Source organism: Artemia sp. Qi Xiang Cuo, chromosome 1 (assembly GCF_049724085.1).
Source record: "Artemia sp. Qi Xiang Cuo chromosome 1, ASM4972408v1, whole genome shotgun sequence".
Classification (NCBI taxonomy): domain Eukaryota; kingdom Metazoa; phylum Arthropoda; class Branchiopoda; order Anostraca; family Artemiidae; genus Artemia; species Artemia sp. Qi Xiang Cuo.
This window is the reverse complement of record NC_142794.1, coordinates 4,625,490-4,640,681: the sequence shown is the minus strand read 5'-3', so window position 1 is coordinate 4,640,681 and position 15,192 is coordinate 4,625,490. Positions and strand designations below refer to the sequence as shown.

The 15,192-nt window shown below is 34.8% G+C and overlaps 1 protein-coding gene across 1 annotated transcript; it reads left to right on the top strand.

Moving 5' to 3' along the window:
• Nucleotides 1–248: 248 nt before the first annotated feature.
• On the top strand, nucleotides 249–13,089 carry LOC148955928 (NEDD8-activating enzyme E1 catalytic subunit-like). Its single transcript, XM_089100191.1, has 4 exons — nucleotides 249–429; nucleotides 5,153–5,367; nucleotides 10,540–10,789; nucleotides 12,889–13,089. Exons 1-4 carry the CDS (start codon nucleotides 301–303, stop codon nucleotides 13,087–13,089), a joined length of 795 nt encoding a protein of 264 aa, XP_088956317.1. The 5' UTR covers nucleotides 249–300.
• Nucleotides 13,090–15,192: the final 2,103 nt, after the last annotated feature.

Below are 15,192 nucleotides of genomic sequence, written 5' to 3'. Positions count from 1 at the left end.
ATTAACTGTTGCTCTTAGAAAATATATATATGGCTATGCCAAACCATGAGTCAAGCACATGCTAACTCTACATCTTAAAATAACTTAAGAAATGGTCTTGATTTGATCCGCTTCAGAAAGATTCCTATTTCCTGTGTTGACAGTTTGTGAAGACAATAAGAAGTTGACACAAGTGGTGAAGTGTTTTGACAGTTGTGAAGACAATTGTTTGTTTTTGAAGCAATATATATGCTCAATCTTCTTTGTAACAATTTTTTTCTTTCTAGGAATATTTAAGCACTAATATTAGGAAAAATCGAAATGGAAACAAATACTGGGAATGGACGATGGAATCACTTGAACAAACTGTTAACTAGAACTGGCCCCTGTGCAGACGGATCTTTTGAGCCTTCTGAAACGCTCTTAAGCGAAATGCAAAAATATTGCAAAGTAAGTCTGCCAAACGCCTTTTATTTCTAGACTCAATTTCAAATGCCTTTTATTTCTAGTCAATTTTTTTATTTGAATTGCCCGGTACCCTAAAACTTACCATCTGAAAGAACTAATTTGGTAAATTTGTCTGATTTTTCTTTTTTGGAGGGAGGGGGCTGCAATTATCATTGCCAGTGCTATTTTGCATTTTTTTTTTTATAAATCTTTTCTGAAAGCTTTAAACAGGATAATTTGTACAATTTCTGCTGATGTTTTGAATTTATCCAATGGGTAGCTGCTTCTCCGTAGACTAGGAAAATATAGTTCATGTAAGGAAATCAGACTCATTTGAACTTTGGACTGAATAAATAGAAGCAAAATTGATTCTCAATTATTTGATAAATTTTTAGAATTAATTTGTCAAGGTTCATGCTATGCTGCACTTCAATGCTCAAATGGGTAATAAAACACTGCACTATGCAAAAATAAAGGGCTATAGGCCTACTTCTTCTTGTCACTTTCTTATATTTTTAGGTGTTAATTGACTTCAAGCTTAAGCCATCTAAATCGATTAGAATTAGTGGTACTTATATGTTATAGTGCATATGTTAAGTTGTTCATCCATTGACGCACTGTAGAGCCGGTTTCTTTGTTAGATTCTTTCAGCTTAGCGTGAGACAAGACAAAAAGAAGTGACAGAATAGATGGGAAATATTTAATTTGGGTTATAAATTTGCACATTAGGGGGGTGGGGGTAAAGTATTTGGACAGTGTGAAGTTAGAAAACAATTCTTACTTCATAATATACAGAATAATTGTGCCTAACACATTTTGAATGCAGACCCGCTATACTTTACCTCTATACATTCCTCTTTACCGCTATACTTAATTTGCAAATATATAGCCCAAATTTGCTTTCAAAGTATTCATATTTTATGATACTTTATTAGGATTAGTCAGAGAAAAAGGTTCTACTTAGATGAAGAACTTAACATAAGCGCTATAACATATAAGTACCAAATTAGTTTCCTGAATGCCTTGGCTATTTGACCTTCATCTTCTATAATTATTAAATTTCAGCTCCTTACAGGATGGGAAAGGAGGGTGAGGATATTTGTCCTTCCAAATTAAATGTTTAATAGTGTTAAAGTAGATAAAATATAGGCTATTTTTTTTTTACCATCAATATATCATATACTGAAATACGCACGAAATTTGTCTTCTTCAGGAAAATATCCATTCACAATCATAATAAAACTGAAATTTTCAGAAGAAAAATTTTAATGCTAAAAAAGGCTATTTGGTTGACATAAGTGGCAAGGCTAAACTGTGAGCCATAGTTTTCTCCCTGAAATAATAGTAATTAATAGTCTTTTATTAGAAAATTACCAAATACAGGATGTAAATTCAAGAAAATATAGAGCGGTGGGTGGGGGGTACGTATTCTTCAGAATCTAGGAGGGGGAGGGGCAACTTTGAATTGTTTATTGATTTAAAAAATTGAAAATACATGAAAAAAAAATTTATTTTTAAGTCTATGGAATGCACAAAAATTTAGAGAGGGGGGCAACTGCCTCCTTCTTAATTGAAGGGTTTGGCTGTGTAAATAAATGCAAGTAAAATTTGTCTTCTCATGGAAAAACGCAGTCACTTTCATGGCAAAATCGAATTAGACAGGAGAAAGAGTTTTAATGCTGAAAAGAAATTACACTTAAAATAATACCAAATACAAAAAAAAATCCAATGAAAACACTAAAAATTTTATGCTGAAAATGGTTTATTCCAAACATATAAAAAAAAACATACCGAATACTAAAAAAAAGCATTTTTTCAACGGAAATACCAGAAAAAAAGAAATTAAAGTCTAGGGGGTGCACAAAATCTAGAGGAGAGGGTAATTACCTCTCCCCCCTGATTGACGTGCGTGACCATATATGGAAATGCTAGTGAAACCCGTCCTCCTCAGGAAAAATGCGGTGCTAAATGGACACCGGACTAATGCCCTCTATGTCTTTTGATGACTAGTAGCAATAGTAGGCTAGTAGCAGCAGCAGTAATAGTATTGTTGATACGCCCTTTCGGTAACGTGGGTGTACATAATGCATCCTTTGAATTTTTTTTAGGATTTTCCTAACTAGTTCCCATTACCGTAATTACCCAACGACTCCTAGATCGGATTTGTCGTGTGAAACTCATCCAATAATCAAGAGTGAGCTTAAGATCTTGTCAAACTATACCAAAAATCTGGAGCTCCATTCCAGCTAAAATCAGGGAACATTCAGATAAATAATTGTTTCAGAGGTTGCTGAAAAATTTTCTAAAATGTAAATCTGCAAGACTATAGATCCAATTTTTTTATATATATTTTTTTTTTTTTACAACTCACTTTAAGGCCGGTTTAATTTTACTTTTATTTAATTGGCAGTGCAGAAGTTTACCACTAGGTATTTGGAGTTTTATGATTGTTTACATATTTGAATTTAAATAAAAAGTTCTAATCTAATGGTGCAGGATCAAACACCCCACCCCCTCCCCTTTCCAATCATAAATCCTATATAAGCAATAGTCAAACTGCATGATTTACAACCCCAGCCTCAGGTGCTGTGTGAGGTCATGTCATCCCCAAAGGCATAGTTATTTGACCTTTAGACTATTTTGAACAAACTAGCTAACTACAAATTGTGATCAGTCTTGAGGGTGAGGGTATTCAAAAAGGGTAAAAAGAAGTATTGTTCCAATCACTTTTGACTCTTAAAAAGGTCACTAGAATTTTCAATCGATTAATTTTTCCTTCAAAGTTTCTTTGACAACTTCATTCATATGAAGTGGTCTGGTGAAAAAAAAAAATAATACATAGAGCCCACTTCAATTCTGCTGCCTATGATGAATACGAAATAAAAAGTAGAACATTGTCAACTGGAATTGAAAGAGGTAATAAGAAAAAAGGGAAGCAAAAATTTCATGGGAGGGACTGATGGTTAAATGTCTGAGCAGAGTGAGTTGTTGGAGGAGTAGTGTCAAGTTCTTAGGTGGATTGGTGCTGGAATGAACGGTGTGTAGTACTAGTTAGTAAGGTGAGTTGGTAAATCTTTTTCACCTCTACAGAACTTTCACTTAAAGGAGCGGACTTGCTCTATGACTCATTCTACATTGTCTGAATAATCAAAATGAAAAAATTTGCGCTCATTTTGTGCTGCATCTGCTGGAGAACTGTGAAAAGCAAGGAAAAAAATATGTCTGCAGAACCTTCACTTAAAGTAGCAGACTTGCACTATGACTCATTCTACATTGTGTGAATAATCAATATGAAAAAATTTGCGCTCATTTTATGCTAGTCTGCAGAACCTTCACTTAAAGGAGCGGACTTGCACTATGACTCATTCTACATCGTGTGAATAATCAAAATGAAAAAATTTGCGCTCATTTTGTGCTGCGTCTGCTGGAGAACTGTAAAAAGTAAGGAAAAAAACAAGTCTGCTATTAAAACAACATAATAAATGGGGAAAGTTCTAGCAGGCTACATACCTAAAAGAGAATAAAGGGTTTCTAAATGGGAATACTTTGACTGTGCTCTTTTGGAGAAAAGTGAAAGAGGGTAGATCCCCCTAGATTGACCGGTTCTATCCATTATTGTGTGTACTATGTATCTTCAGCTTGAATGTGCAATATTCTATAAACTAACCATATTATATAAGAGAAAATGAAAGCAAGACCTTTCTATTGAAAAAGTACCTATCAATAGGTGTTAAGATTGATTTTAGGCTGTTTGTCTTTTCAATAATGATCTGTAATAAGGTATGAGGGTTAAGGTTTTCTAATCTTTTTGCAAAATTGATTTAGGAAAGGTTTTCCAGGTGCACCGATCTGTGGAGGTGCGGGTAGGCTGGATCGTTTTGTAGAGTTTAGAAGTGCCTTTTTTTGGTACCCCCCCCCTCTTCATTTTCGTAAATCGGTGCTCCTGGCCCTTTCTTCAGGTAACATTAAATGTTCGACTGAACCGAATAAAAGTACCATTGCACAAAAAGTGCCATATTATTGTAAAAAAAAACATAATGTACCAGTAGAAAGAATATGTAAGATCCTAGAAAAAGTTGTAACAAAGTCAAATTAAGCTATGAGTACCGCCATTTTATAGGGGGACATGGTCTCTGAAATGGAGATAAGATACCCCCTCTTGGAAAATAGAAAAATAATGTCACCCAAAATTAAATTTTGCGTTTCTAAATCAATGTTTCTGTCCCTCCAGATAAAATCTGAAGCCTCTCTTACAAGGTTTTGACTTGTCTCCACCTACATGGTTATGTTATTAAGCCCATTCTGGACTCATAAAAATGCTAAGATTCTTACATTTAAGATCTTACTTCTTTTTGCTCTGATAATCGTGTTTTGCTTTGTCAAAGTGCTAAGATCTTACAGCTTACGTATTATTTTTATTTTCTGCGATCGAAGTGCTAAGATCCTCCAGTTCACCATCAAATAGAACATTGAAGAGACAACTTTGATGACAAAAAGTCCTTAGTTCTTAGACCATTCAAAGTCCTTAGACCATTGATCAGAGCAGAATTAAAAAGGATATTTGCAAAAGAACGGCCTAATCAGAGTCACCGGATTTTCTGTTTCATGTCAAAAGATGTTTCATGTTTCTGTTTCCTGTCGAAAGCACTTTGATGTCTCAAAGAACGGGTCCACTGTTTTGACATTAACATGGACAAACCTTATTGAAGTAAATTTTGCTTTTTAGATCCTAGTTGTTGGTGCTGGAGGACTGGGATGTGAACTACTTAAGAGTTTATCCCTCATGGGATTTTTGAACATGCATGTCATAGATATGGATACTATAGACTTGTCCAACTTGAATCGCCAGTTTCTGTTCCGTCAGAGTGATATTGACAAGCCGAAAGCCGAGGTTGCTGCATCCTTTATCAACAAGAGAATCCCCGGGGCTCAGGTTGTACCGTATCCTTTGTAAAATTTATACAATATTCAGTATTGTCCAATTTAGTTGAAATAAGCACACCAATGCTTGACTTGTGTCAATGTTAAGATATTTAAAATAAGTACCAGGGGACCGAGTTTTGCCTGGTGAGCAGAACAACAGTTTTTTTAATCTATTTCGCCAAACGACTTTAAGTTTATTTTATTTGCTATAGAAAGTAAAATTATTTGGGTATTAGACGTTTGAGTATTTGTGACCTCATTTAAAAATGATTTTCAAAAATTTATTAAGGTCTTCTACGATTTTTTCCAAAGTCCTATCTAAATTGGTTTGTTTTTTTCACCGTAAAACAAAAATTTATCTTATTACAAAATCTGTTCTTATGCAAACAATAGTCGCCGGTTGTTCGGCCACCTGGTATACAAATTATTATTGTATTTTTTTGTTACTGTTATTTGTAACATTTAATACAAAGCAATTATGAATCTAAGACTCACTTCACAGCTAACAAACAGGAATGTCTTTCTCTAGAATCTGCGTCAACTGATTTGTCAACAAATAAATTGAGTTTTGAATGTCCTCCTACTTGTCTTCAAGAATTTCATCTTCATGGGTCTCTAATTTCAGTCAGCATGCGATTTATGAAAATAGTAAGCAAGATGGGAGGGGATAATAATTTCCCCCAAAGTTGTTGCCTATCTAGATCTTTTTTCATGCCGAAAAATATTAGTGTGCCAATTTTGATAAATACAAAATACAAATATTGCTCGCTCGACAATATATGTTTAAATATTGCTCATAGTATGTATATTTGAATAATGAAATAGTGTAAATATTATAAATACTATGATGTTAATAATATTACGAGTCTCCCCCCCCCTCTAACCCCGAACTCTCCGAGATGTGTTGTGGAGTGACAGTTATTATTATTGTTGATTTGTCATCTGTCAATTTAAAAAATGAAGAGAAGATATACAAAATACTGAGATCATTATAAGTATTATATGTATAATCTTGTAAAATTAATGTATGAATGATTGAAGTACTATACAAAATACTGTCATGAAGCAAACTGACGTTATCCCTGAACACAGAAGTATTTGCTTTTAATTATCCTGAATCATTAATGAAGCTTATCTCAGAGTTAGTGCTACTATTCAGTTCAACCCAGAATTGTATAATTTTTCTAAAATCTGCACTAAAAACTAAAGATTCTTCAAATGAAATGAAGTTAGGAGTGCCTTCAAAAAAAGTACAAACTTATATACAAATTATAAGTTATATATACAAATTAAAATTATATATACAATTTTACATATATATATATATATAAATTATATATACAAATTATAAGAAATTTGAAGAAGTGGCAAAACTAGTTTTTCGGGAACAATTTATGTGTTTCCTATATAGTTCTAAGATAAGAATATGGTATAGAAAACCCAGGTATGTCGTCCTGGATTCCCGAAAAACTAGTTTTTCGGGAATAATTTACGTGTTTCCTATATAATTCTAAGATAAGAATATGGTATAGAAAACCCAGGTATGTCGTGTCCACTTTTATCCACTCACTATCGTCTTATGCGATTTTGATTTGTTCATTGCGATTTTGTTCATTGCGATTTGTTCATTGCGTCTATGCGATTTTTTGTTGTTATTTAGGTTTGGCTTGAAAATGAATATAAATCTGAATATTTAATGAATAAATATAAATTTTGTTATTTGGGCTATAAACTTGATTTTAATCTATAGTGTAAATAATCTACACTCCAGATTATAAATAAATATAAATTGATTATTTGAGTTATAAATTTGATTCTAATCCATGTTGTAAATACAAGGATCACCTACTATTTTGAAATGCCATCTAGAATTACGCAAAATAAGATGGCCACGCATGTGTATTTTCAGAATTGAAAGGCGGGAAATCGACGTTGAAGAAGTAATCAATTTCACTGTGAAAAGTGTCTCAAAGAGAGGCAAATTAGTCACAAAACATAAAACTTTTGAAAGTGTTGATCAGGGTATGGTTTGGGGTTTGTAGTAGCGTTGATGTTCCTTGTACATAGTTCTACCGTTTACTTGTTTTGTAATAGCATTTTTTCAATATTTCTTTATTCGTATGTTATATTTGGTAAGGATGATTTACCTAGCCCTTAAATAGATCAGCCTTACCTCGCTTTGGAATGATTGAACATTTTATCAAAATATATCTTATTTCATGTACTTTAGAGGGCTTGGTACCTATTTAGACTTGCATTAAATAATATCCAAAGCTAGCAAATAAAAGGCGTCCTCAAACTTGCTGTAAATTACCCAAACATATAGATCTAGAATCCCTGTTTTTTTTTTTTCAAGCACAGTCTTTACAATAAAGCTATAATAAATGCATATGTTGAATATTCAGTATAAATGTTGGGTGGCTAAGAGGTATCAACCTCTTTCGAATGTATAATATTTCGGATTTTCACGTTGATTTTAAAAAATGCGAGGAGCTTTAAACAGTCTAAAAAATATGAGCCACAATGGCCAGTGGGTAGTCGGTTGTTGGGTAGTGGGTAGTGTGTTGGGGCTTTCTTAACAGAGACAGAGAAAAAATTACAAAAGTAAATGTGGAACAGTGTCTGTTATTTGCAAAACATCTTTCAACTGATTCAAAGAATCGACGAAGGATATTCGTATTCTCTTCCTATTACATGCAGCAGGAGTCTAGAACTGCAGCTGGATAAACCACCTATGTCACTAGCTGCAAACAGGTCTGTTGTCGTGTACTTCATTGACATGCATCTTGCACTGTTCCACAATAGCGGATGCGAAAAGACCTGGTTAACTTGGTCCTGGTGAACTGATGAACCGATGAACAATATGTTAACTATGACCCTCTTCCCGGTCGGAGTAAAAAACTTCAAGAAGGGTGCTAGAAACAGCAGAAGATTATTACTGGTTGTGAAACTTATGACTAAAAAAAAGGACGAGCAGCCGGCTTTCAATATTTTCAAACAATTCGTGGTAATAAACTGTAAGTAAAGAGCGACCCGGCTAAATAGTAACAGAAACTTTAAAAAATGGAATTTTTATATCAATAGATACATCAAATGAATCAGCTTATTATACTGATTCCAAATACATAAGATTCAGGAAGTCTAGTGTTACCCATCAAAAGTTACGAGCCTGAGAAACATTACCTGATTTATCAAATCGAGGGAAACACCCCCTAAAATTCAAGGAATCTTAATGAAAGTCACACCATCAGATTCAGCGTACCAGAGAACCCTAATGTAGAAGTTTCAATCTCCTAAATTAAAAATGTGGAATTTTGCTATTTTTGCCAGAAGAAAAATCATGGATGCGTGTTTATTTAATTTTTTTTATCGTTTTTATTCCAGGGTTAATTCTATCAATATAAGGGTCCTAAAAGATTGGAAAAGGGGGTATTTGAAAGGAAATTAAAAGCTGTAATGCTTTTTTAAGTGACCAAAAAATTGGATGGCAACTGTCCCCCTCCCCACGCCCCTTTTATCCCAATAGTTATCCGATCAAAATTTTAAGATGGCCATTTTGTTCAGTATAGTTGAAAGATCAAATGACTATATTTTTAGGGGTAAGATAACCCCCCACAGTCCGTAGGGAGAGGCCTTTAAGTTGTGAAATTTGCCCATTGTTCACGTATTGTAGCCTATTTGTTATGTGGAAGTATACCTACATGTTTGGTGTTTGGGGGGGGGGGGGGATTTGTGATTGGGGTGTATTTCTATAGGGAGAATCGTTCTCGGGGAGGGAGATTTCCGAGGGGGGGGGGGGTTGAATTTTCCAGGAGAAATTTTACACCGGGGGATTTGACAAAATTGCTGTACGAAATTCTTTTTAATTGTCTTACATTCTATTTGCCCAGTCAATTTTGCATGTGGAGATGTTTTGGGGGCTATTTTCCGATTGCTTTAATGTCCAGGAAAAAAATTCCCCGGAAGGGGGCATTTCTGGAATCATCGAGAAATCAATTAGAATTTTTTTTTTTAATAAAAGTATGCTAAGGAAAATTTTTCAGGCCGAGTCGTCCGCAAGAAATTTTACGGGGGGGGGGGAGGGATTTTTCAGCGAGAATAGAACTGTCTGGAGGGAATTTGAGGTTGCACTTATCGCCGAATAATTTGAGTTCTTGGGTCACTTTATTTCAGTGCGGCCTCTGCAAAGATTCATTCTTTTATAACGGCGCACAAATGGATTTGAAGTCTATTCAAACAACAAAACAACCTGAAAAATGAAACAGCAAACAACACAAATAACCTATAATAGATTCTTTCTGGCTTTAAATATACTTCTCAGCTTTGAACCTAACAGAACCAACCTAACCGGAAAAACCCCACCAGACAACCCAAACAATAATAGATCATATATGGCTTTGAATATGCTTCTCAGCTATGAGGGCTTGATAGGGATCCTGGCTGAGATATTTTCATCCTTGTAATCATCGAATAAGGTGTTTTTGAAAAAAAGACTACCCCATATATGAAGGGGTGATATTTTGGTTAACATGGAGGGTTAATTTTTGAGTGATATATTATATTTCAGATTAGTTTTTGTGTAGGCTATTTGGAAGGAAAAATGTTTCGCACAATTTTCCTATTTTGGGGGCTGGTCCGAGTAAATGGTGTATCGACATAGAATATTTTTAGTAACCCCTCTGTATAGAAAGGCGTATTAAACTTTCATTTAGCTAGCAACTACGTCTTTTCCATTTCCATTTAGGAAATATCCATTTATGTTTGCTGGATTTTTTATAGACGCTTTCAGTTTAACTGTATACCAGTACACCCTTCCGCTCTCAATGTTTAAATGCAGCCGTACATTATGTCCAAAGGTAGCTGATTTTGTTATATATTTAGAAAGAACCCTGAAGGCTCATTGATGGGTATGTTCACCTTTTAAAACCCTAAATTTTGAAATTCAATAACTCCAAATCTAAACATCCTATTACGTTCGCTATTTAATGCTCTTGCCAAACGTAATAATCGCTACCGTTATAATTGTGTCCGAGTCCTCCAGTCAAATCTTTGAGGATTTTCCCCTATCCCACTGTGTGCTGGTTATCGGAAAAAAATATTCAACACAGAAGAATTTTGAGAAAACAACATTTCAGCTTGTTTTTAAATACGTCTTTTCTTTGTAATTGTTATTTCCTAACCAAGCTCTAGACACTATAAGAGAATTCAAGACTGCGATAGCGACTTCTACTCTCAATTCGATATAGTTGTATGTGGTCTTGACTCAGTGGTAGCAAGAAGGTGGATGAACTCAATGCTTGTTTCTCTTGATGCAGACCCACCTAACAAGCAAATCCCTTTAATTGATGGTGGCACTGAGGGATTTAAAGGAAATGCAAGGATCATTATGCCTGGAAAATCCGCGTGCATTGAATGTACACTCAATCTGTATCCTCCACAGGTAAGTCTGACTGCTTTAGTATCTGATCTGGCCCTTAGCCTACTTGAGGAGGGAGGGAAGGTGGCTAGTATGACGGCTTTAGTATTTTGACGACTGGTACAATATTCAGATTATCCTGGAATTTATTTTATCACCTTTTGAAGCAATCAGACCTAAACCTTACATGAGGAGGGAAAGAGGTGTATTTCTTGTAGGTTGGATAACTGTTATGCCGGATAAATCTGGATGCATTGGGTGTTCACTCAATCTGTATCCTCCACAGGTAAGTCTGATGGCCTTAGCATCTAATTCTACCCTTAGATAAGGAGTTAGGAAAGAGCTAGGAGAGGGAGGGGAGCTAGTATGACGAGTCTAGTATGTCGACGACTGGTACAATGTTTATATTATTCTGGAATTTATTTTCTCACCTTTTGAAGCAATCAGATCTAACACTTACATGAGAAGGGAGGCGAGGGATTTCTTGTAGGTTGGATAACTGTTACGTCGGATATATCTGCATGAACTGAATGTTCACTCAATCTATATCCTCCACAGGTAAGTCTGATGGCTTTAGTATCTGATTCGACCCTTAGATGAAGAGGTAGGGAAGGTCTAGGAGAAGGAGGGGGAGCTAATATGACGGTTTTAGTATGTCGATGACTGGTACAATGTTTATATAATTCTGGAATTTATTTTCTCGACTTTTGAAGCAATCAGATCTAACCCTTACATGAGGAGGGAGGGGAGGGATTTCTTGTAGGTTGTATAACTGTTATGTCGGATAAATCTGCATGTATTGAATGTTTACTCAATCTATATCTTAAACAGGTAAGTCTGATGGCCTTAGCATCTGATTCGACCCTTAGATAAGGTGGTAGGGAAGGGCTAGGAGAAGGAGGGGAGCTAATATGACGGTTTTAGTATGCCGGCGACTGGTACAATGTTTAGATTATTCTGAAATTTATATTCTCGCCTTTTCAAGCAATCAGATCTAACCCTTACATGAGGAGGGATTTTTTGTAGGTTAGGTAATCTGTGGGCCTGATAGGGGTGCGTTGATTAAATGCCTGCTCAATGCTCAGCAGATGAGCATGGTGGTTTTTGTATGTCGACAGCTGACATAATAGTTAGGTTATCCTGGAATTTATTTGCTTGCCGTTTCAAGCAAATAGATCTGATCCTTACATGGGGAGGGAGGGATGTGGTAGAGGATTTCTTGTAGGTTGGGAAATGTCAAAACACAAAGACTATGTATTTAAGTTAGATGTTCCCTATGAAACGGGCGATTTTACGACAAGCTAACAGCTATAACTGTAACTGAAAGAACAAGGTACTTAAATCCTCAGATTCGTTATTTTTAGATAGAGCCTGAATTATGATATTACTAAGACCTTTTCTTGCGAAATTGGTTAAAACTATTTAAAAATAAGAAAAATTTTTCCCATTTCCGTATTTTTTCTGTCATGTTGTTTAACCTTTTAATAAGCAAAAAAAAAAAAAAAAAAACTGAGCAAAATCCACTAATATAGTTATTAAGATTGATAAAAGTGAATCACACCAATCAGATGATATAAAAAACCGTCGTCTACATTAGAAACATTATAACTGTAAAACCTAAAAAATAGAATACCCAAAATTTGCACAGAGAACATAACCCTGGCCATAATTTTTCGGTCGGGCAGTTTCTATATCCCACCACTTGTCTCTAGGTGTGTTTATACCCCAACCTCTTAGCCAAAGAATCTTGGATAGAATGCCCCCCAATTACATCCTCCAAGATATACAAATCTAAACAATTTTAGTGTTCTTTTTAATACATTTTGTAATCCACTTCATTGCCCAGTAATTCTGAAATGTGATTTTTTTTTTTTTTTTTTTTTTTTTTTTTTTTTTTTTTTGTTATACGTATTCAAAAGTTGCTCGATAGACAGAAGAAATTCCTCTTTTCATTTTTTTTCTTTTTAATAGAGTAATTTTATGTTTGAAAATGCTACTGCGACTTTTTATTTACATCACCCTTTGATTAAAGAAATATGCAGTTAGCATTCCCAAAAAATCTCTATAGTATACATGAAGGGGTTCAACTTGCCTTTCCCTAATATCCTTATTCTATTCATTAGGTAAACTTTCCACTATGTACAATTGCTCAAACCCCTCGCTTGCCTGAACATTGCATAGAATATGTAAGGATGATGCAGTGGCCAGCAGAAACTCCATTTGGGAAAGACATTGATGGTGATAATCCTGAGCATATTCAGTGGATATTTGAAAAGGCACTGGAACGAGGCTCTCAGTATGGTATGTGTAAAAGTAAATATTAGAGAGGTTTTCAATATAGAAAATTGATTTAAATACACGCTATTTAGCGAGACCTTAAAATACGGAGGTAAAAATGAGGTATCACAAACTGATTGAATCAAAATTCAACAAGCCACTAAATGAACTAAAAAAAGGAAAAATTGAAAATCTTATTAGCATAAAAAAAAATAACATAACCTGAAAAATGTAAAAAAAGATGATCAATAAAAACGGTTTCTTATGGAAAAAGCAAACATGGCCTAGATACCTTAACTTTCGACTCGGAAGTGACATGAAAGCCTCTTAGTGCAAAAGCCAAACGGCATATTTAACGCATACTTTTTTCGTCAAATTTATCGCCTAACGCTGCTTGAAAAATAATAGTAGAGAAATGAGGTAAATTATTATTTTGTAATTTAGGATTTAGTATATTTTTGGTCTCCCTCCTTATATCTTTCTTTATCTCTTTTTTCTTTGGTCTGTCTATTTCATTCCGGTAAACGCGTTTGAAAAAAAATTATTTGAGGAAGAATCGCCCTTTGAAGGTGATTAAGTCATTTTCATGAATATTAATGGTAAAAGCTTATTGCGAAAATAAATTTGTGGGCATTTTGAAAAATACCCTGAAACCCCTCGAAAATGGTGTCGAATCGAAATGAAAACTGCAGCATTGGAATCATTATAAACAAAAGTCTTATTGATGAATTACAGTCCTTTATCTTAATGAATGAGGAAAACCACTTTTTCGCGTGGGACGCTGTGATGCTTTTTTGATCAGGAGTGCGTTTTTCACCAGCAGTGATGCTCTTTCACCAGGGGTTATGAGACGCAGTGATGCTTTCACCATGAGACGCAGTGACGCTTTTTTGATCAGGAGTACGTTTTTCACCAGCAGTGATGCTCTTTCGCCAGGGGTTATGAGACGCAGTGATGCTTTTTTGATCAGGAGTACGTTTTTCGCCAGCAGTGATGCTCTTTCACCATGGGTTAGGGGACGCATTGATGCTTTCAACATGGGACGCAGTGATGCTTTTTTTGAGGGTGCGTTTTTCACCAGCAGTGATGCTCTTTCACCAGGAATTATCGTAACAAACCAGTCGTTGGAGAATGTTTGGAGAGGGCTGATTTGAAAGGGAACTGCCATATATGGTGTCTTCTGTAAATAACAAAAGATAATATTGGAATAAAATGTAATTTCTGGCAACGCTGTATCTTCGTTTACAAGATGATATAGCTCATGTATGTCTTGACAAGATGATATAATACGTACTGCTAAAGGGCTTAAATTTATGCGGTTAAAACTGGCGTTTACGTATGATTCTATTCCAGCATTGACCCGATTTAAAAAAAACAACAGTAAATTAGGAAATTAAACAAAGAATTTTGCTGATGAAGAAGAAGATATTGAATTGGAGGATAAATGTTTTAATTTTTTACTTAAAAAGTTGCTTTAAGCAAAAAGATAATCCATATTGCATTATGAGGACTGATTAATACCCGTTTTATATCTATTTGTCTATTTTGTTTGTAAAAATTCGAAGCAGTGATACAATCATAGTATTTGGTTTAAAATATTAGTAAGGTTTTAGATGAAAAAAAAAAAATAATAATATCCAGCCTAAGAATATATGATATTTTTACTTAGACATAACAATTATGTTTGGTTTATTTGAGCAGTCTTCCGTAGAAGTGTAAGGAGAGATTTGAGCCGCTGGGAAGAGGTTTCCCTAGGGAAGAATGAAACCCTTGAACAAGCGATACGCTTTTGTTTTAAGTATTTTGTAATGTGGAAGTTTTGTAGGTTATTTTGTCCGTTAAATCTGTAATAAGAATATATGTTGATAATGGTGCAACTATAAATAATGAATTTAAAAATAAGTAAAGCAAGTGTTCTTGAAAAAAGTGGATGTGAAAATAATTGCTACATTGGTGATTAAGGGTTATGTCCTCCTGTATTCACTCTGTGGTGATGACTGCACATTTATTCATTATATCGCATTCGATTGGATGACTCACAAGCTCCCCACTTGAGTGTCTATGGCCTGGTAGACCACTCCTTGTCTATTTTCTTCTTGAATGCTTCAAGAGAAGGTAAGCTGATACCATTTACAGATAGGCTATTCCAC